The 23,589-nt window shown below is 44.2% G+C and overlaps 1 protein-coding gene and 2 pseudogenes across 1 annotated transcript; 2 read left to right on the top strand and 1 right to left on the bottom strand.

Annotated features, from left to right (window-relative positions):
* Positions 1–644: 644 nt before the first annotated feature.
* Positions 645–4,795, top strand: MED24 (mediator complex subunit 24). Its single transcript, XM_084592514.1, has one exon. The coding sequence runs from the start codon at positions 883–885 to the stop codon at positions 3,889–3,891; it is 3,009 nt and encodes a 1,002-aa protein (XP_084448640.1). The 5' UTR covers positions 645–882; the 3' UTR covers positions 3,892–4,795.
* A 9,793-nt stretch (positions 4,796–14,588) lies between these two features.
* LOC146208290 (uncharacterized) lies at positions 14,589–17,449 on the top strand (annotated as a pseudogene).
* A 1,665-nt stretch (positions 17,450–19,114) lies between these two features.
* On the bottom strand, positions 19,115–19,782 carry LOC146208289 (sulfiredoxin-1 pseudogene; annotated as a pseudogene).
* Positions 19,783–23,589: the final 3,807 nt, after the last annotated feature.

Genomic DNA, 23,589 nt, shown 5'->3' with positions numbered 1-23,589 from the left:
TAATTTCTCCGGTAAGCTCCTAGGACGCATCGTCTTCTGAACTAAAAATTTCCTTACTGGGACGTGCGGTATATGCACATCATGCAAAGCCATACATGATGTATCTTTGAATTTGCAATAAACTATCACGCAGCAAGTTTAGTCTCTCAATGTTATAGTGAAATAGTTTAACATTACATTTTTTTTGCTCGCGATGCGCAAGAGATTCCATCCAAGCACGGTTTTTATTTTTGTTATACTAATGAAAAGGTAGCAGTATTATCTGTTGCCGTTGTCTGTTGATTCTCGAGGGAAAAAAAAAAAAATAATAATAATAAAATGTGCCGCGTTTCAACCTTGGGCCTTCTGTAAAGAAATATTTTACATGTTTAGCAGCCTGCGATGTTGTGTGTTTTATCATCATTAAAAGAAAAACATTAACGCTGGAAGCCCAATTTTAATTACCAAGTCTTTTTGTTGATTCGAAAATGCCGCCACATTTTATCATCATCATTCACTTCGGCAACAGTAAGCAGCTCTTCTGTCATATATAGGCAATTTCGGTTTAAACAGTTTAAAAAACTTCATAAATGGCAAGTTTCGAAGGTTATCAGCATTATTATTTACCAAAATACCAAACCACATCTCACTAGTCGTCTCACAAGGCACAAATCATGGCGCCGCGCGTTCTCGTTTTGTTGCAGGATTACATTGCTAGCATTGCTTGATAATTGCTTGAAAGCTTTTGGCGCTGTAATATTTTGTCGCGTTTCACATGCCGAAATTGCCTAAATGGTTCCTGCTACAGGAAACTTACCTGCATTTCTAGTGGCCATACTTGCGTACTAAATCCGACTTTGTACTGTAGCGTCTGTGTTAGCCGACGATACCGGCATTTCTGCCATGGACACTAGCAAGACAAGTAGCATCAAGTCGCTCCTTCTTCAAGCGTGGAGAGAAAGGTGGACTGATGTGAGATGGGGCATCAACATCAAGAACGTTCTCCCCCGCGGGGTAAGCGGCGACGTGTACGACCTTGCCGACTGCATTTTGCAGGAAGCGTTAGTGGGTCCTGGGCCCAACAACCTTTTCCTCTCCTACCTGACGCACTGCCTAAGCGCGCAGGTGGTTTCCTACGGAGCGGTGTTGTCGAGCATCGGCAGATTTCAGTCATTCTTCAAGCCTCCATGTATACTTAGTCTGCTGCAGTTGCTGTACAGCATACAAGCCAAAATCACTTGTCATGGCAACGAAGAAGAGTGCATCGCTCTTTGTAAGGCTATTGTGGGCGTCACTCATTGGCTATATCTATGCATGTGCCACTCCATCAGCAAGATCGAGCTCAAGCAGAACACTGAACACGGGCTCATTTTGGAGAAGGCCTGCGAGTCGCTATCCTTCTTCAGTGAATCAACATTCCTGAAGTCGCTTCTCTACATAGGCAAACACGAAGAGCCCACCGTCTACTCACAGCTTGTTCAGAAGCAGCAGGAGTTAGAAACCAAGCTGAGCCAATCGCAGGGCTTCAGCATTCCCAAGGATACCCTGGAAGGAGCACTGAACTTGGTCCGTTTGGTGGATGACATGCCGAAGATATCGTTGGCTTCCTGCGTCAGTGGCCGTGTGCCCAAACAGCCTCTCGTGTGCAGCCTCAATGCCAACGTAGCGATTGAGGCTGTCCTGAACCCCGCGAGTGATATTCAAGGCACCGTAGACCACCTGTTGCTCATGAAAAAACTCTTGAATCTCTCTTCGGCTGAGCTTTACTGTGAGATAATCAGAGCCTGTTTTATGGGCTTGGCCAATGGAAGCAATGAGGACCTCAAGTGGGCTGCTTTTACCTTCCTCAAGGTTCCACAGCTGCTGCTGAAAATACACAGTGCTCGGAAGGATGATCGGCAATGGGAAGAGGAACTGGAAGCTGGATTAGTGCAGTTGTTGAATTACACACCATTGCTCGATCTTACTGACTCCAAGTGTCACTGTGACTGCCTTCAGTATCTCTTAAATGAGCTGCAAAAGGTTGAGCTGTTGTCTGACGCACAGTCCAAAGCTCTGATGCATCGTAGACAGACCAACACACAGAAGCAGAACTTAGCTCGGCCAGATCAGCAGACATCGCAAGCAGGGGCCACGCTTATTCTTCGAGCTGAGCCTACTGTCACAAGCATCCTGAAGACACTCGACTCTGATTATTCGAAGAATCAAGATGGTCTGCTGGGAATCCTGTGTCACATCATAACAGGAAAGAGCTTTGAGCTCATCCTCTCTGCTGCTGCAGCCACTGGCAAGTTGAGCAGCTTTGTGAAGAAGCTCATCAAATTTAATGAATATAACAAACAGATTAGTGGGGAAGCCACCAAGAATGCACAGACAAGAGCGCTTTTGTTTGATATCACCTTCTTGATGCTGTGTCACATTGCACAGCACTATGGGATACATTCCATGATCTTCAATGAAGAAACGAAGGACTCCTTCTTCGCTGCTTGGGTGCCAGAATGCCTTGCTGAAGGTGGAAGGTACAACTGTCCAGAAAAGATGCTGTCTGGCTGCGACCCAGCTAAAGTTGACCTGCTGTTGGAGCAGTTCATGAGCAACAGCCCAGATTTCAAAAGTAACCAAGCCAAATGGCATGAAGTGTGTGTGAATGTACCCATGGCCATCAAAGAGATTTTAATAGCATGGGAGCATGGTGCGATCTCCATAGACACTGTCAAGATGGTTTTAGACAATGTCAAAAGCCGTATGTGCTGCCTTCCTGTGTGTATATCTGCCTGGTTGTGCAGCTACATTAACGTCCTGCATCATGAGGAACGGCTGAAGCCCATGAACATGCTTCAGCAGTTCATGACCCCGCTCACTACTGACACTGTAGTGGGCACAGAACCAGGTGCTGATCGTCCGAATGCGCAAGAGCAAAACCCTTCTTACAAGGAGCGCTCCACGCTGATGGCAAACATCATTAAAAAGATGATGTACGACCTGCACCCACCGCAACACATTCAAGTGATATCACATGGGCTTACTGCAAAGACTCCCCTGTGGGAAGCAATGGACCAAGTGTTCAGTGTCGCCCATTCAAGGGGCTGGATTGATTTGCGTGCGATCCAAAGCTTAGACACGCTCATGTGTGTTGGTGGTCCACAGTGGTTTAGTGACACGTTGGTGCGACAGGCCTTAAAGCATGACCACCTCGAAGACCTTCACCGTGCCGTTGACCTTTCTTTTGGCCTTTTCCACATTGACATTGAACAGTGCGCGCTTGCTCTGCTTACTCAGGTTCTTCCAAACTACCTCTTATGGGAGACACGACAGGACTTTCTCACCGAGCCTCGGGGTTCTGCTTTGGCTAGACTGGTGGTTCTCAGCACGTTTGCCGCACTACAGGTGCGGACGAATTCGCCAACCCTTGGCATGCAGAGAGGAGGCCGCAAGCGGCCCTACTGGGACATGGAGCTTGAAGAAGCCATGGACGAGTCCAAACGAATGCGGCCTAACAAAATCAGGCGGGGCCTCAACGACTCTGAGCTCTTGGATGACACTCCCTTCGCACTGCAGTGCCACTCTGAGGAGAACTACCGATCCCTGGATCCCCTGAGCAAGGCAGTGGCTGACACAATGAGGCTGCTCATGGCCATTGCCTCAGACTCGGTGATCAGCCAGCGGTCAGTGTTTCCGCTTCTGTTGTTTGAGCAGATTGTGCTGTGCGCAGGAGAGGAGGCCCACCGTGTACTTCAGTTTGCACCACTGGGACTCGTGCCACAGCTGGTGCGGAGCATGCCGCTCTTGATGTCTCACCAGCTGATTCTCGCCTTGAGCAGCTTGCAGACATCCAGGGCACGCAAGGTGACTGCGAGGGCCACATGCCAGTTGCAGATTGCACGATCACTAAGCAGCACTCATCTCACATAGTCAGAAGTCAGACCTGCTCAACTGTGCTCACTCTCGCCACCTTTTGGTGGTGTTGTCTGTATTCATTCTCGCCTGGTTAACTTAGACATGAATTGTTGTGCTTTAAAAAAAAAAAAAGCCCAGTTAAGTAGTACTGGCAAATGACAGACTTCAGCTATCCCATGAGAGAGTGCGTTTTATTCTAATGCTTGACTTCATACAAGTGATGGCAGTCGTTGTACCATATGCATGATGTAGAGCCTGTCTCAAAAGCGTAGACTTGCTTCTGACATGTAGAGTGGGCCTGTTGTTGCACCTATGTTAGTCTCATGCATTGGAGGCATGAGAATGAGAATTCCTCTTGCACTCAAGAGATTTAAATGCTGCATGACATGGAGGCAAAAGCGATTGGGTGTATGCTTTTGAAAAGCTATGCATGCAGTTTTCGTGTAAATGTAAAAAGAAGAAGAAAGCAACCTTGATATGCTGCGCTGCAGAATTATATACTATGGTTACATCCGCGTGGTATGAACCAGGATTGAAATATTAATTTGACAAGGCAAAGGAACATTCACGTGCGGCAATGCAGAAACCTAAGCTGTTTCTCTGCCTATGTGTCGGAGCACGACACAGTGCATCAGCAGCAGGCTTTGCACACGCATGGGAAGCAAAGTTGCTGATATATATATATGCCAACCAGCTTGTACTTGCATTGTCAGCTATGTAGGCAAACTCTCCTGGCAAGCAGGAATTGTATTTACCACCTGAGCTATTGTTATTTTGCTTTTTGGGGGCTCATCTGAGATTGTTACATTGGCTCACAACAAGGATATACCTTAGTCATGTCATGCGCACTGCTCATGTTTCAGTTCACTATCTCCTCATGTAAAAGTCATTCAATCCGCGTTTGCATTTTTTTTTTTTTCGTTTGAATGTTGAGTGTTTCATTTACATTGGATACTGGCTGTTTTGGTATTACCTGCTCATAAAGATTTTTTGTACTTTCTGTCAGTGATCACCAAAATTAAAGTGGCTGCTGCTGCAAAATGGCAGTATCAGTTATTCACACAAAAAAAAAAAAAAAAAAAAAAAAAAAAAAGTAATCACCTACACAAAATTTTAATACATGGTTATTTTTTTTCTTGCTGCAGTTTTGCATAAAGTCTAAGAGCCTGGAGAAAAGAACACACAGCAGTGCAAACTGTTTTATAAAATGCTACAAATATATATATTTTTTCCCCAACATTTTAGTGGGTAATTCAGCCATATAACATGCTCAAGTACAGGTGTCTTGCCCCTATGATAGGAGTTGCAAATGCCGTGGCAAGGTCACTCTCTTGTAGGGACCTGTGCGTATCAGAATTTCTGACTACAAGTTGAATATGATTAGTTTGCACCCTAAAGCAAGTCAAGTGTTCAAAAGCATATGATTTGTTAGCTAATGCATTTTTTTTTTTTTTTCAGTTGTCATCATGACTGTACCAATAAGAATTGAAAGCAGTGACTAAAAGTTGATGCATGATCCCAAATGTGCAGTTGTTTTCTGAACAACAAATCGATTTTCATGACTCAGAAGGAAGTGCGACATCCAAGCAGAAGAAACTTCAGCTACTGGAGTCATTATTGATTAGGCTTGAAGTGACATCAAAGTATCAGCAGCCATAGCGAAGTACTGATATTCAGACCATTATATCTAAAGCAGCACTTAGTGTTACAGCACTTGTACTGATAACATAGTTTCCAGTGAGGCCTTGTATACGTATCCAGATATTTTTTATGCTTGGAGTGCTGCATTTCCGGAATGTTTCACCAAGTGCTCCAGTTTTTTGCAGACGTACACTTGATGCACAACCTTTCTCTGTCATTTGTGTTACAAAAAATCAAAATTCACAACATGAAAAAATGCCCTCTACACTCCCACAGATTAGTAAGCATCACTGCATCCTCATTCACAACGCCCTTCAAAATGATAGAGAGTTCTGCAGACGATTCTAACTGTTAATTAGACCATGATATTGGCCATTGGTCATTTTCGTATCCAGCAGTGCACCTCTTTTGTTCGATCTTATTTTTCTCGCATATTCCCACAGCTTCATTATGCTCAGGTACTGCCACGTGACGAGTGACTAGTATTAAATATGTGTGTGCAAAAAGCGTCCTTAAAGTCATTTTTGAAGCACTTCTGCATGTAGTATGCTGCCTGCATCTTTCACTTTCATCTGCAGACTACAGGAACTATTAGCTTCCAGCTTCAATCTTGCCACGGTGGCTCACTGGTTACGGTGCTTGATTGCTGAACCCAAGGACACAGGATTAAATCTTGGTCGCGGCAGCCACTTTACAAAGGAGGCTCATGTTAAACCCCAAATGGCTAAACGTGAGCAACATACCTGAGTCAGATTTCAGTAACTAGCACAGTGTTAAAGATAACCTGTTTGCGATATCATTTGTAAAATGCATTTTTCCTTCAACCTAGGCAAATGTTGAAATTATTGGGCAGCATACGTGCAGAAATATATACAAAAGCATTACTGTTTGGTTAATGGTCTGCCAGAAGCACAGAAGATAGCAAATTTGGTTTGGTAAACATTTTTCGCGTGGATCTCTTATGTCCCACTGCTAATGTCCTTAGCCTTGTAATAATAGTGTTAGCTTACAGGGCCACACCAGAAGGAAAAACTTAGGAGACAGGAGTCCACCTGAAGAGTAGTGAGCAATATCATTGAAAGGATCCCTATATGGTGGCTTGAAGGTCCCTTGATGCACCCTGTTGCAGGCATTGACAAGTTTGCCTTTAGTCCAATCGGACGAGCATGCCTCACCGGCGTAAGGGAAGCGGGCCTGACTCATAGCTTAAGGGTCAGAGTCTTAATCATACACTTTACTAGCCTTTCTTTCTTGTAAACGTCATCACATGTGATATCATAACCATGTCACGACCTCTCTCGACCAACTGAGATTTTCCAGTCATGCCAATGCTGGTTTTTCTGTCGAATGGGATCTCTAACACAACAACATTAACAGGTAGTACCAAGCAGGCATGCCCCTGTCCGTCGGCGATGTGACACCATAGAAGTTGATTAAGGCCATATTGAAAATTAATATAGGTCCAGCAGATATGCTGCAGTAACATTTGTGGATTTCGTAAATGTTGAATAAACAACATTCAAAGAAAGAAATGAGGAGCATCGTTTTTTCAACTGCCCTCATGTACACAATGCATAAGCTGTGCACTATAACTAGACACTATTTAGGCTGTTGTTCGTTACAAAAATGGTGTGGGCAGATTATTCCAGTCCCATACTCTTCCTTGTCATAAGTCATTTGTGCACGCAACAACATGGAATTCATTTGTACTGCAACACTCAATTCTAAATTGTAGCTTTCATTCCCTCCTTCTTGCATAGAAATGTAAACATGCTAGAACCATGCATAGAAAATGAAGGAAAACATATATGCCTCAATATACTATGGGACTATGAAATTGTTTGCTACTTTAAATCAGTGTGTAGCATTACTTTATTTGTTCATGTATGTTCTCGTTGTTCCTGGCATTGCCTTTTTTTTTTTTTTCAAGAGGGACAAAGAAACTGCTTGACTACTTTTGAAATACATGAAATGACTGTCTTGGCCCAACATACAGGGAAGCTGTTGCAAGTTAATGAGGGAACATCTGGAGTTGCAGCATAGTGATTTACATGAGCTAGAGCCTGCAAGTGTCTTTAGCCATTCATAATACATAGCGAGCTGCATAATATGCTTGCATGCACTATCACTGACTTTGTTTTCTGTAAGCTGCTGATATCTTTGCACCAAAATTTTGTGCAGATGTCGCAGTTTCTGGCCTCTCTCGAGCAGTAGCATTGTGAAGTTTCTCACCATTACTTAGGTGGAAATATAGTGCTACAAATAAACATGTGGGACTAAAAATAAATCTAAAAGCTGTTTTCGGGTTAGGTCTAGGGGTGCATGGCAGAACCACGAATTACACAATACAGGGGGGACATGGGTAGGGTGTTGTTTGAAGCAGAAAAATCTAAGTATAAGTAATATTGTAAGAAGAATGCCGAAAAAAATTGGATGCTAACAGGTGGTAGTAGAGGTAGGTATTTAAATATTTGTATGGCAAATGAGTTAACCATGGTGGCAGAAGTCTAGAAAACTAAGCAACTATGCAGGAAGCAATTAGTACAGAAATATACAGGGTGTTTCAGGAGAGGCTGAGTAAATTTAAAAGTGTTCAGAATAAAATAAAGTTATTTGAAGAAACAAATTCTCTGCTGCGGCGTACAAAGTATGCAGCAAAACTCCTCTAATTACCTAGTCAGAACTACTAATTATTTTTTGAATTATCACAGTTGGTTGGGGAGTCCTATTAAGGAGCTCGTAGCCATGAACAAAATTATTTTGGGGACATCTTAAGCTCCGTCTTTAGGTGCATGGTGGCAAGACGTGACAGTGCGTTAATGGATTCCCTTTGCCAGTTCCCCTAATAGCGGACACTCAATGGCGTCCAACTTTCTACTCAATATGTCATTTTTTATTCACGTCTCTATTATCCCACACACTTATTAGCATATAGTCGCAAGATGCCACATTAGGTGAAAGACCAGCCAACCCAGTTTACATCAGCCAAACTATGTAAGCATGCCTGCGTGTACTAGAGGTAGCATGTCTAACTTGCGGGTCATTGATTTCGATCTCACCCGCTCAGCACAAAGGCGAACCCAGAATTGGCAGTGCCTGCCACTTGTTCATGTAGTCTGATCACAACACGCAACCTGACAGCCAATTAGTGCATGACCATTTCACCTGCCTCTGAGAGTCTTGCCCATGATTTGCCCCTCGCAACGCCGATGCCTTGTCTGGTTAACAGTGCCTTTAATGCTATTGCGCTAAAAACGGCGACACGTGGAGACCGCCGTCCGCTACATTTGTATTCTAGTGTACTGTAGCGACAGTATGTTCTAGGCATCTTAGCGGTAGTGTAGTGTTGGTGCCTGTTCTCGATTTCGGTATAAACTTGAGCAGCGCAGACGATTACAAGCTTGAATCATTTGAGTCGCGTGTGGCTGAGCCACATTGGTGGCGCAAAACCGTTTACGAGACAAAAGTAACTGTAATATGCAAGATTTGCGCACAATTTTACCGCAGACGAACCAGAACATTTTGAGGTCTGCTGCGTGAGCCAAAAGTGTACTGCCAAGCTCTTTCCTACTCCTCCCTCTAAAACAAAGGGTATTTAAAAGATAGACAGATAGATAAATATTAGCATCCCTTTTTAACTGCTCAATATCTTTTTTAGATTGATTATTTTTTCTGCACAGTCCAGCACTACCCCCTTGACCTTTTCCACCAGTCCTCAAGTTGCCTCTTACTTACTTCCACTGTTTCATAATTTAGCCTGCCATGGATGTCCAGAAACTCCAGTGCTTCTCGAATCCCTGCGTCGGCGTGCACTGGTGGTTGAAGTGCCTTACATTCCATAATAATAATATGTTCATTTCCCTGCCTTTCATGGAGCAGCAGCAAGTGTCATCGGTGCTGTCAAATTTTTGCTGGCAGCATTTTGTCCTCAAGCACCCATCCCTAGCCTCGAAAAGAAACCACTACCTTTGGAATTGTCAAAAAAATTTTCCTTTTGAATTTTGGTCTTAGCCACCCTATAAACTACCACCGTAAGTTTGTTCAGCATTCTCTTTTGCCAATGGAAATATTTTGAGGATTTTACTTTTTGTTTGATGGTGATTTTTCTATCGCTTTCTTCCCCATGGCATTTGTATTTATTTTAAAGCCATCTAATTCTCCTCCATGTCATATCAATAGGGAACCCAACCTCAAGTTTGGCTGCGCGATTCCAGCGTGCGCTTCTCCGCAAGCGGCAAAATTTTGAAGCATTGGTTAGGCGCGGCGCTGATGCGGCGCTTGACCGAACATGCTTTTGCGGCTTCATGTGTTGCTCGCGTCACCTCTCTTTGTTAATGCTCGCGCCGGCCCGCCGCCGTGGCTTCGCAGGCGTGCCAACAGGTGTCACAGCTGAGTTTAAAACATTGCTGATGTGGTTCCACGACGCTCGGAATGTGGAGAAGTGTCTTGTGTTGTTGGCTGTCACAACAGTACCGTGAACACCAAGGGCCGAGAACCGCATGTGAAGTTCTATCGTTTCCCAGGCAGATGGTATGAGCAAGAGAGGCGGCAAGCATGGATCACTGCTCTCCGCAGTCCTTGCATTTTAATGCATGATGAATGCCAGCCATACAGGCGAGCAGGTTCTTGTTGCAATTCAGTTATATTTAACAGCTGACACCGACTGAGCCGTTGGCGTGTGGGGAAATGTGGCAGTTTGCTACTTGGGAAGTTACTGCAGGTGTTTCATGGTGTGTGGTGCAGCGTGTTACTGTCATGTGCTTATTGCGTGTGGTAGCTACGCATGAGGAGATGGCGCCGATGCTCAAGAACTGATTTTATATGTGTTTTTTAAAGTCGTTTTTCTCGATCTCGCTTACCCCCTCCCTCCTCCCTTCTGTGGTTATTTAACGGGCACGTATATTTCTAAAGACCTCCTTGCAGTTCGCCTCCAGCGAGCGGCAGCCGGGATCAAGCTCGCGTTGCCATTACCTGCAGTCCCTAACGCGTGAGCCACCGTGGCGGGGCGAGTGATTGAATAAAACAGTTATATAAATATAAAAGCTATAGAATAATAAAGTAATAACCACGCAGCGAAAATTTGTTTTTCTAGATATTGTCCAGAACTCTCTCATTTACTCTGTGGAGTTTAAATTACCAGATCAATTGCGGGGCCAGTTATTAGGAGCTGAATGTGATTCACGAAATTTAAAACGCGAAAATATCTTGTTTGCAGCAGAAGGGTTGATGTTTCTTTGTATACATGTGAATGCACATTCTATGCAGGTGGAAGCTACGTAAAATGTTCTGAGTATGCAATTGCACAACAGTTGGCATCAAAATTAACATATCGGCATATACCGAAAAGCGCGCCTAAGATGTGGACGAAACCACGTATCTTTTATTAAGTTCATAGGCACCAACTAGATTACATTTGCAAGCTCTTCAGAAATTAAAGTAAACAGTGCATCGAATGGTTGCATGCACCTTAAAAATCTGGACCTTAATGAAATGGGTATAACAAAAATTAAATGCTTGCCTCAAATCCCACGTTGTACTCGATATGGTCGTTGACCTGCGACACACACTTAGCCTTCACGATAACAGCGGTGACTTCTACAATGTGCTCAACAGAATGCACATGGCTGACTAGCAGCTCTCCCTTTTTGACATTTGCACTGCGAAAATAGCCACCGCTGTCGGCTATTTTCTTAAAACCACATCGAAGCGTGTACATTGCTGCACACTCGCTTCAAACACCACCTCGTCCAAGCGCGAGTTTGAGAAGTAGAAGCAGGAGCGTGCGCGCCCGTGCAAGAGAGCTTTCTTTCAGCACGGAAATCTAAGCGCGCCAAAAGGGCGCGCAAAGCGAGTAGACTGCGGTCAGGGCGTGCGCGCAAACAGCTTTCAACAAAGCGAGTTGCTTCTGCGTGCAGAAGCCGCAAAGACATTAAAGTCTACAGGCGAGCTATTCACTCTGCCCGACCAATCACATGGCGTTGACCGGAGAGGGTGCTGTTCACTGGCGCTCGCAGTGCCACCCTGCGATGCTTGGGTCCCCTATACTGCATTGGTACAGGTATCTGAAAATCTTTGCCGCCCAGCTCTTCTCATTCATTTGCCTCAACCATTTTCATAGTGCACCTTACTTTTCGCCTCCCGCGCTTCGAACATTGACCATCCCATATCACCTTGAACTGCCTCATTAGTAGTGGCTCCATGTGCCCCAAAAGCAAGTCTCCTTTGCTTTATTTCAAGTGCCAAACTTGTGGCAGATCCCAAGCACAGCACAGCATTTGCAGGCGTTAAGCCTTGTACCAGTGCGCCTTTCCAGATTCCTCGAATAACTTCATATTTGTTATATCCCCAGAGCCCGCAATTTTTCATGGCAGCAGCATTTCTTTTTGCTTTCTTTACAATTTCCTCTCTGTGATCCCGCAAGTAGTCTGTGCCATTGTTTATCCAAATACCAAGGTACTTGTATGCTTTAACTCTAGGTAACTCTAGTTTTGTAACATAATTGTGCCGGGCTCATCGTTAAAAACCATGATTCCTGATTTTTCTACGCCAAATTTTTGATCTCGGAACATCTTCCTCTCTTTGTCAACTGTGTGCCAAGTCTTGGAGGCCTAGCAGATAGCTAGGACAACAATATCATCTGCATATATCAATCCCAGTAAGCAGCTAGTTTTCATTTAACCCCCCTTCCGCCATGACATCGTAAAACCCAATCCGTTCAATTATAACTTTCGTTCAATCCTTCTGATGTAGACCATGAATAGAAGTGGTGATAAAAGGCATCCCTGCCTAAGTTCCCTTTTACCTGCAACTCTCTTTGCGCAACCCAAGGCCTGCCACTTCACTGCTACATTATTCTCCTTGTACATCTCTTTCAGTAAATTTATTGTTTCCTTGCCCGTACCCTCCTTTTCTAGAATTTGAAACATCAGAGCGTGGTTTACATTTTCGTAGGCCCCTTTATATCTGAATATCCCGTCCATAGTTGTCGTTCTTAAATTTCTGTGATTTCAATGCATTGTGTGGCTGCAAACAAAATGTCTAGTCTACGACCATGCCTGAAGCCATTCTGCAGTTCTCCTAGTACCTCTCCCTCCTCAGTCCACACTTGTAATTGATCTTTGATTGCCTGCATTGTTATTCTATACAATACCAATGTCATTGTTAACCTATAAGACTTGATGCAACCTTTTTCACCATTGCCTTTGTATACAAGGCTCATTCTACCCTCTCACCAGCTTGCTGGAATATTTTTATTCTTCAGTGCGTCACTTAGATCAGCATACGAGGTCGTTTTTGTTTCTTTACCAAGCACTGCAATTGGTTTCATTGGCATTTCGATTCAAACCTGTTGTTGTATGCAAAAGCACCTTCTTCTCCACTCTTTCCCCAATCCAGTTTGTCAATGTCGATGTTAAAAACTTCATCATTGTAATGACCTGCATCAAGGTTAATAACAAAACCATCGTCACACTCTTAAATGCCTCTTCTAGCATCTTCGTTTTCCAGCACATTATTGTCCTCGTCATTTATATCGCGGCACGTCTGCTTATTGTTTTTTTTTTTAATATCTGCCAGCCACCTGTTGGTTGCAGCATTAATTTTCTCTTGTACCAAAAAATGAGCATGGTTATTTTGTTTTTTTTATTCGTCCCATTTTTGCTGAAGCTCAGGCGGGGGTCTAATTTTTTTTTTTTCTTTTCGATTGGCCCTGGAAGCTGCTGAGTTGATCTACGTCTCACCGGCATTTTGGTTCCTTTTTGCCTCTCCACCGGTTTTTCTTTAGCACCAAATCTATTTTCGTCTGAATTACTTCTACCACTTCATTATACATCCATGACTGATTTGCGCCTCTATTTATCTGCTTCTCTACCTCCTTTGATATGGCCATCAAATGTTGGTAGTCCATATACCGAAAACTGCACTGTATGTCATGCTTATCTGTCCCGCTATACCAAAACCCTACCATTAACCGGTTATGGTCGATCCCAATACTATTTATGCTTTCCTCATCTGTTTTCATCACATCTAGTCATTCATATAAACCTCCCATTATTATGCAACAGTCAATGCTGCAGTTAGAAATTCTAAATTCCCACGTGATCACACAATCACATTTTGCTTCTCTGTTTACAATAATAAGGTAATGCTGCTCACACATTGTCTACATTACTTTTCCGAAGCAGTGTACAAATTCGTCAATTTCTTCTATGTAAGCATTCATATCTCCTAGTATGAGTACCTTCCCTTTGCCTCGCATACCTGATATCTTCCGATAGACATTTTATCAAAACTTCATTTTTTGGCCTGCTGTTGCTTCTTGTCCACAAGTACACTACTCCTAACAGTACCTATTTGCCAGCCATGTTGTTCTTAACCTATACATGCTCCTCACATCCTCTGTTCACTCGCTGCCAAGTAATTCCATGCCTAATCAACACTCCAAAGTCGCAACCTTTCTGTTCTCCACCTTGTCTATTACAACATTCCCAACTGTAACCTAGGATAAGCAGAGCTTTTTCGAGATCTCTAAGGTGCATTTTTGTAAAGCTATATATCGCAATACCCTCTGCTGCTTGATCACATCTATGTAAGTGATATTGCTGCCTTAATCTTCTTCTTTGCATGGTTCTTCAGGGCATCTTTTGTGCTCAGCGAAATGTCATTCATTGCAGCGCTTAGGTGGCAGAAGCTGCCTCTCCCTTCATGCCCTCTTTCTGGGCGTTTTCGAGTCCCCTAAAAGGCTACAGCTCTAACTGCTGGCATCATCCTATTGAGAGATTTGAAGCTTCTTTTAAGACGATAGCCCTTCTAGGCCCATGGAACGAAATCCCGTGCGCGAGAGTTAAATTGGTTCACAGGAAAGGAAAAGCGCAGTATCTCACATTTGTTCTGTGGACACCTGAACCGCGATGTAAGGGAAGGGAGTGAAAGTGGAAAGAGAGAATGAGGAACTGTAGTGTAGGGCTAGGGCAGCGCCCTCTAGATTATTATCAGGCCTGCTCACTTCTGTCATGGCCTCTGATGTCACTCAGTTTTGACCAATGCCTCCTTTGCGCGGACGTACCCACACCGTTCGTAAGAGCAAGATTTGCTAAGCCTGACAAGGCCTATTGCGACATGCTGATGCTTCTCTTTTGAGCTGGTTCTGTTTGCTATTGGAGAAGATGTGTTTTTCTGCATTTGTGAAATGGTGTGTTGTGACGTGAAGCGTTTCGTTCGCTGAATGTTCGCATAGTGTACGCCTGCAAACAGTCGTAATGGGGCGATGCTGCGTGCCCAACTCTCATGGCAATTACGACAATGGGCCGAAGGTTTCGGTGTTCTCTTTCCCAATGGACCACCAAAGAGCAAAGTGGGAGTGTGCTGTTCGTCAAGATGACGTTGATATCCGTTCTTTCCGTGATCAGAAGGTATGTGTACGTCGTTACTACTTTTGAGTCGTTCTAAAAGCACCACCTCCATGGTTCTTGCTCTACAGTAATGATTGCTTGTGCGCTTTTGACTTGCCTGCCAGCATAAGCCTTCACATTGTAACGTCTGTTTATTTCTGTTCTGAAAAGTTTGCTTCGAATGCGGCACTTTGTTGTAATGATACGCGCTATCTTCATAACGCCGCGCGCATGCCTTGAGGGATGTTCTTTTCTGAAGCGAAAATAATGATATCTTGTGCGCTTTTTACTTGCCAGTCAGTAAGACTTGACATTGTTACGGGTATTTATTTCTCTTCTATAATGTTCGCTTTGACTGCGGCGCTTTGTTGTGATGAGAGGCGCTATTGTTATGAGCACAAGGACGTATTATCAGTTCACACACACGCTCGAAGTAATCTATAGATTTTTCTGAAGTCTATTTGCTGGCCAGCGCGCTTCGTCGATAAAGCACCAGCGTGGGCAAAAAAAAAAAAAAAAGCTGTCGAAGGATAAAAAGTGCCATAAAATACAGTGTCTTTTCATGTTTACACATTCCATTCCATTATTTCCTTGAAATATCTATGGCTTTACTTCAGCTGCATTTGTATCACCTGAAATAGCCTCTTTTTTATAGCTTAGTAAATGAGGTAGATGTGGAGCACAAAGACTGTAATATAGCGTTTATTTTTTGTGAATGGTTTGCAGGTGTGTGAGCTCCATTTCAAGATCGAGTACTTAAGGATGACTACTACGTACACCGATTCAAGAACCGGCGGGAGAATAGAAGCTCCCATGGGCGCTACTCAGCTTACTCAGGACACAGTGAAGACAATTTTTCCAAATGTTCCTGCTTATTCGAGCGAATGCGCACCAGTGCGCCAGGAGCCAGAGGCAAAGAGGAAGCGCCGCAAGGCATCGCATCTAGAGGAAGCTATTCGGCAGTCCATCTTGTCGCATGAAGAACAAGAGCGCCAAAATAAGTTTCAGTCATATGAAGACTTTGTATCGCGCCTACAAAGCCTCGATCTTTGTAAAGATCCACCAGACGTCGAACGATCTGTTATTGTTAGTAAGAACATGGGGGTTATGGCCTTCTGGAGGAAAGTGAAAGTGCCTGTAAAGGACCTGCTCATCCCGTGTAAGCTGGACGATCTGAGCTGCCTTCAGACTGCACTAGACAGTATGAGAAGTTTCAAGGCTCCAGACATTTGCGACGAGGATGAAAAAATCAAGGCAAGTTTCAGCTCGCTTTTCTCTTTTCTGGACAGCCTCAGGTGTGATGAAAAGCACTCGGCTTTATAAAAGAGCAACTTGACCTATTGCACAAGAAGGACCATTCAGCATGATACTCTGCCGAGCTTTTAATATTCTCCATTATTCTATACACTGTTTCCCCACACGCCTACCGATTCATTCGCAATGCTGGCAAGTTAGCACTACCACATCGATCTGCACTCATGCGTATCTGTTCACAATATAACATAAACCCTACAAATGAGCAGGACGAAGGGTTTTTACATTATGTGAAGACGTAATCAAGCCTTCTGAAACCGCATGAAAAGATTGTCACTATGGACGAGATCCATATACAGCCGTACTTCAAATACAAAGGTGGATCGGTGACCGGGGCAGCTTCTAATTCTTCTGAAGCAGCCAAAACTGCACACGTTTTTATGATGCAGTCCTTGCTATCATCGCACAAGGTTGTCGCACACATTCTGCCAGTATCGAACATTGAAGCGGTCCAATTGTATGCAGTCCTAAGAAAGGCAATATTGGAGCTCGAGAATGCAGGTCTTACTGTCATAGCAGTAAAGATAACAATTCCGTAAACAGAAAAGTAATGCCCTTGTTTTCTAAAAAACGAACAGTTGACATTGTGTACCCTCACCCAGTCGACGATTCGAGACCCCTTTTTTATGTAGTAGGCCCAGTCCACGTTCTGAAGTGTGTACGAAACAACTGGTTGAACCAGAATAATCCAGGAACGTGCATCTTCTACCCTGAATTTCCTAGCACATCTTCATTAGTTCGGGTTAATGGAGCCTCTTTCAAAGCTCTTCAAGACTTGCACGCTTCAGAGCTACACAGCATTTCAAAGTTTGGTTATGGATTGAGCTGCGAAGCACTGCATCCATCCAACATTGAGTGCCAGAATGTGAAGCTGGTTTTAAAAGTTTTTAGTTCATTTGTGGTGGAGGCTTTAAATATGCGCGGAAACGAGCTTAATTTGAACTACGCCGCAGGGGCAGTGCATTTCATTGAACTAATACTGAAGTGGTGGCATATTGTCAACTTGAAAAACCCCTCCAAGGACCGGCGCCTATGAGATCCACTTCAGAATCCAGTAAGGAGTTTGACTGACAAGCTGATAGAATTTCTTAATAAATTCATGAATTGGTTGAACACATGGCGAGACATCAGGATGGATACAGGCACACTAACTACTGAAATCCACGCAGCACTGCGGCTGACTTGTTACTCGCTTGTCGAACTGTGCCGGTACTGCCTTGAAGAATTGAATTTCGACTATGTGTTGCTGGGCAAATTTCAGACAGACAGTCTCAAAAAAAAGGTTCGGACAGTGCCGTCAGCTGTCTGGAGCAAATTATCGCATCTCAGTACAGCAAGTCCTGAGTCAGAGAAAAAACTGAGGCTACGAGACAGTTTGGTTTTGCCAGATATGCAGGAACTGCAGAAGCCATGTGCTGAAACACTTGACGGAGCTCAGTTGACAGAGCAGTACGGTATAAAGGTGTCGGATCGTGATATCAGACATGAGTCCATTCTGCCGGTAATAACATACATCACAGGCTTTTTGCGCCCACGCCACGTTAAAGAAGCTGCCGTGTCAGTATTGTGCTATGAATATTATGTCTGAGGACCTGGCAGTTCAACTTGAAAGGAATCTCCTAATCGAAAACTCTCGAGAGGCGCTCTCAAGTTTCCGCAACCGGCTGTCATTAATGTGTCTTAGAACAGCTTACCAACAAAGCGAATGCTGCAAGTTTTCATGCAACGCCTAAGCAGAGGGAGCTCCTTGTGGCTGCAACAAGACATCTCTGTGAAGCAAAAGATTTTGATGTCTGTAACAATGTTCACCATCCTGACACTGTGCTGACAAACATACTTGTGGCAGCAGCAAACACACTTCTTAAGAAATATGTTTCCATGAAGACTGATGTGCTGAAGAGTATAGGATAGGATAGAAAAGACGCTAATTTCTCTAGAAAGATCTTGTGCTAGTAGCAGACGAGAAAGAGGAGGTCCATCTTCCTTCTGAAGATGGACCACTTCTTTCTCGCCTGCTACTAGCACAATGAGTAATAAATATTTCTATGCGGTCTCTGGACACAGTGTGTATGTGGCAAGTGTGTGCGTTAATAAAGACTCATTAAATTTACTATTTTTATTTTGTTACTTTGTTGGGCCATCGAACTTTACTCTTATAAATCGGCCACACGTTCCACGGCGCACAATCTCTATATTTAGTGGAATAATAAATTCCAGATAAATTGGCACGGATTTTTAAAGCATTATGCATTCCTAACATAAGCGCCAATCAAAATGCAAAGGCAAAATAAAACTATTACATATGCCGCGACCACTCCTTTTCACGGGAATTAAGCGATGATATGGGCTTCACAGCCTCCCGCTTCCGCGCGGCTCGGTCAAGACTCGTGACGTCACGGCGGCAGTGAGCAGGCCTGAAGGTAGTTCTAGGTGACACTGGCTAGGGAGAAATTTCGATCACCTGGGGATCTGTTTCGCCCTAGTTTCACCCCCATCGAAACGCAGCCGCCGGCAGTCGGGATTGCACCCGGGTACTCCCGCACAGTATTCGGGAGCACCGTGGTCAAGAGTCTTACCACTGCACCACCACGAGAGTTGTGCGCGAGATCTGTCATATTCCGCGAGATGTGTTCATCTCTAGCGTATGTTAATCAATCCCACGCTTGAACGCGCTTCAAGGAAAGCCACGCGACAGGAACGATGGTGTACCATCCAAACCCACACCTTCCGGAGAAAGTGTGACAGATACTGCGCCTTTCCTTTGCTGTAAACAAATTATGCAACGAACGCCGATAACAAACGATGAGAAGCAAATGAGAGGAGAGGAGGGTAGGCTTTTGCCATTCTCCTCTTAAGCGACATCTAAGAGACTAATTTTTTATTAATCCAATGTTTGTGGCAAAGTTGCTTGTCAATCCAAATTTAAACAAAATGAATTCTTTGTAGGTGAACATGGTAGAAAGAACTGTGATGGCAGTAACGATCAATGAATGTAGTTAGGGCAACTATAACAACATACACTTGTGTTTTGTGTATCACTTGAGCTCTGGCGTTGACCCTCCAAGGTAGAGGCGTAGCGCTGCAGGTGTTGACCGAATAAGCTTTGCACGGATGGTCGTGAGGCCCAATCTGTAGCAGGCTTCAAATCTGTGGTTGCCTCCGAAAGCGTAATAGTAGTTGCCACCTTCTGTACCCTTGATCCACAGAATGTCCACAGGCACAACCTGGTCTTTGGTGCTTGGATTCTGAAGAAGTTCCGCAACACCTCTAACTTTGTCTTCGTCGAAGTGGGTAGCAGGAATTGGGCGTGTTATGTCCTCCAGTGGTACTTCGTACACTTCGGAGATGTTGGCACCGTGCACGCTGGAAATGTTTGTACCATCAGATGCACTGTTCACGATGACAATATTCTGCATATTCCCCTGTGCAGTTGCCGTAACGAAACAGTTAAGATCGAGAAGTAAAACTGTTTTCCCCGAGGCATCGACGCCTTCAACCATAGCTTCTGTCTCAGCCATTTTGAATCTGTGTTTGGAAAGAGCGCGCGCTCTACCAATGACTCTACAACATGCTCTACAACAGCTCTAGCTTTACCCTATCTGGGGGCCGACCGTGGATTGCGTTGGATTGGATCTGAGGCTTGCGATAACGGTGATGATGAGTATGTGGTCGTTTTCTTCGTATCGGTAGGGTATCGGGAGATCGACGGGGTCCGCCGTTGGTCCGCCGGATCGCCGAGCATGGAAAAAAAAAATAATAATAATAAACTAAGGAGGGAGCGCGCTTCACGTAATATCCACTTTCACTGCGCGCGCGCGCAGCACCGGGGAATCGGCGTGGTCCCATGCTCGCCATTGCAGACAGCCGCGCGCCCGCGCCAAGGCCAGGGCAGGCGCGCGCACTGAAACATACCGACATCAAAGCATTGGGGACTGACTAGGAGAACGACAAAACGGGGGAGGGAACGGCTTTCTCGGCACTTAGCTTGCAAAGGTTGGTCGCGTGACATCACGCTCTCTCCTTAGTTATTTTACCTCCATGTCGCCGAGTTACCTGCCGCCGCTGCTGCAGCCGAGCCTCGAAGCCCAATGCGCGGAAGACAAATCTCACAGCATCCTGCTACGCTACGCTGCGCGCTGCCGAGCAGGCTTTGTTTTCTTTTTTTAAAGCGAAAGCTTCACTACGCCAGGTAGTTCGAGCCGTTGGGTATGAACGGTTTTCACCTTGAAGTGACCTTTCCTTTCTTATAAACCAATTTACAATATACAAGGAAAAAAAAAAAGAATACATGATCTTGACCTGGTTAGGCGTAGGTGTCCAAAATTACGTGGTGTCCACTCGAAAGTATAAAGCTCCTTCCTTTCCTTAAATAAAAAAAAAATTATATATAAAACAAAACAGCGGATTGAAAAGCGGATGTTATAAACTGTCTATAGCTGCAACACTCACAGCTTTCGCTCTATCGCTAGGTTCGAGTCATGCTTAAAACCCCCACAATTTTTTTTTTTTCGCGCTAGTTTTCAGAGTACAAGGACATACCGCAAACCTCAGATATATTCTAGTACATTCTAAACTCGACAGAAAACATCCAACACAACCACATCCTTGCTCTCGACCTAGGTGTAAGACGTGCAGTCATATACAAAAAGACACCACGGTTAAAAGTAATGCAAGCGATTTTACTTTTAACATAAAATCAGGCTTTAACTGCACATCTTCAAACGTTGTCTACCTTCTAGAATGCTCCTTCTGTCATAAACAGTACGTCGGAGAGACAGGGCAACCAATGAACATAAGGCTTAGTGGCCATTGGGCAGATACAGTCAAAAACCTCCCGAAAGCAGTTTCCCAGCATTTCAATCCGAAAGACCATAAGTTCGAAGAAATTAAATTATATATTCTCCAGTCAGGCTTTAAATCTGCAAGGGACAGAAAATATAAAGGCAATTTAGAACATTGGAACTAGCATGAATAAATATCTATAAAGGAACATTAGAATCTCTTAAGTTCCCTCTGCACCATAACTATTCGGGAAAACAATCCCACTTAGCGTTAATTGTACAGTTTATTCACAGCACGTGTACACTCTATTCACCTCCGCAATAACATAAGCTGCACATGTTTCTCCAAACACATTTCCTCCTTATCGCTTGCTACTTGAGTTTGCCCTCGAACTTTTTTTTTTTTTCTGCATGTTAGTTGTGGTTCACTGTGCGGTTATTCTGTTTCTTTGTCCTCCTCAACCCCCTCCCGCCCCCCTTTTGCAGAAAGTTTTAAGAATTGTTCCGCTTAGATATATTCTTTATCAGGGCCCTTTCCAAAGCCTGTCCCTTTGTAGGAAGGTGTATCTGCACTAAACCTGCTTTAGGTACTGACTAATCATCCACCCGGTATTGTAGTTTTTCCTGGTACTGCCGCATTTATTCCTTTTTTCAGGCCACAGAATCCCTGGTTCCAGGCTATGAAATACATACTTTTTCTTCTGAGTCCTGTGAGGAGGGGATACCGGACGCGGGTTATGCCGCCGCCCTATAGCCTTGTATACATGGACTCGACAGCACCGGGTCGAGTAAGCGTCGAGTAAGTGAGGTCACCATTACTCGACCCGATTGTGTCTACACGAACTCGCCTTCTAGCGAGTAAGTATCGCAGCGGCGCGTAGCGTCGAGATTTGTAGTTATTGTGCAAGTTTCTTACTCGTATTTGATTCCGTTGCCTTTTACTATTGAGAGCTTCGATTATTCTTTTTTATCGTTGATGAGGGCTAAAAAGCATTCAACTTCGCTGACGCTCCTCGCCGCTCCGGTTGCTTTTTAATCCCAGAGTTCGCCATAACTCGACTCGCTGACTCGACAGAGTCTACATGCTTTTAGACAAGCGGGTCAAGCGAGTTAACCTACCCCCTGCAAGCGAGTTAACGCGACCCGCTCCGCGGCTATCTTACTCGACCCGACTGGGTACACATGAACCTGACAACTGGTTTTCTACTCGACAGGCTTACTCGACCCGACTCTGTCGAGTCCATGTATACAGGGCTTAGGTCGTGGCGGTACTCTTGGCGTCCGGGGGATGGGGAGATGGGATGTGGGGAGGGGTGAGGGGGGGGGGGGGGGAGAAAAGTTTTTTTTTTTTTCACTCCATGACCTACTTTCATCTCACCCATCCTCCCCCTCTACACTCCTTGACCTACTTTCTTCTCACCCACTTTCCCCCTCCCCAGCTTTTCTTCTTCGGAAGCAAAAGCATATTTAAACCCCCTGCCAGTGATGATCGCTTTGCCCAGACGAAGACAAGTCCACTTGTCGAAACGTTGGCTCGACCTGCGAACTGAGGCGTCCCCCTTCCTTTACCCTTGTTCAGTGCTCCTTCATAAGGACGTCTTGAGGAACTTCGTTACACTTAGACTGCGTCAAGACAACTACAGAAATAACCATACATAGTTATGGCTTAGGACCAGCTTTGTTATATTTTTTTTTCTTACCTAAAACTTATCTAGAGATATGCGGAGCGCGGTTTCTTTAAAAAAGTACACTTAATAGCCTTTTCCTAGTCCGAACATTAACAGAGGATATATCCCAAGTCCAATTTTAAAGATTTCGTCCATCAATCTATTTTCCAATAATTTAGCTTTCCGCGATTGTGATACAAACACGCTAATACTGATGTGTGCATAGCGTATTTGAGTGTGAAGCGCTACTCAGAATGCCTTGTTCGGAACTGTTTTGAAACATGCAAAAAGATGAACTGAGAAAAACAACTTTTTTATGTTTGAAATTTAAGTTCTCTTAATTTGTGCAGCATGGAGACAAAAAAAAGGCAACTGTTCAAAAACGTGTTTGCAAACGAATACACAATCAAACAGGAAAAACAATCTAGCAATTTGCACACAAGATCAAAAAATAAAAACTGCAAATTGGTCTTAATCCAAACAACAAAGTTTACAAGAGGTCTAAACCGAACTGTTCACTGGCAATCATTTTGAAAGCTGGAGGAGCCTGCAACAACACAGAAGAGGAAAATGCGATAACTATCAATAAAACCACAAAACCATAATTCTACCATAATCATGGCTATAATTATGCTGGGAGCGCCTTCGCTCTGATAAGGGTTTGAGTGAGGAGCACCCTTTCGTCGGTGAGCCCCTTATGGGAAGCCCGGAACTTTTGGGCGCGGCTGCCACTATCCTCTGGAAAGTAGCCTGAACTAAATATTTTATTTCAAGCAGTGTGTCAACTCTATGACAATGAAAAAAATATGAGAAATTGCATCTCTGCAACTCTTCTATGATATTGATTTGCTGTGCTGCAGCGTTAACTAGTAGAAGGCGCCGGTTCAAACACTGGGTCGCCCGGAGGTTCTACAGTGTTCA

Source organism: Amblyomma maculatum, chromosome 1 (assembly GCF_055883805.1).
Source record: "Amblyomma maculatum isolate TAMU_Amacu chromosome 1, ASM5588380v1, whole genome shotgun sequence".
Taxonomy (NCBI): domain Eukaryota; kingdom Metazoa; phylum Arthropoda; class Arachnida; order Ixodida; family Ixodidae; genus Amblyomma; species Amblyomma maculatum.
The sequence above is the reverse complement of the archived record's forward strand: the minus strand, read 5'-3'. Positions and strand labels throughout refer to the sequence as shown.

Coding starts and splice junctions, on each gene's coding strand:
- MED24 (XM_084592514.1), top strand. CDS start 883: ATGGACACTAGCAAGACAAGTAGCATCAAGTCGCTCCTTCTTCAAGCG.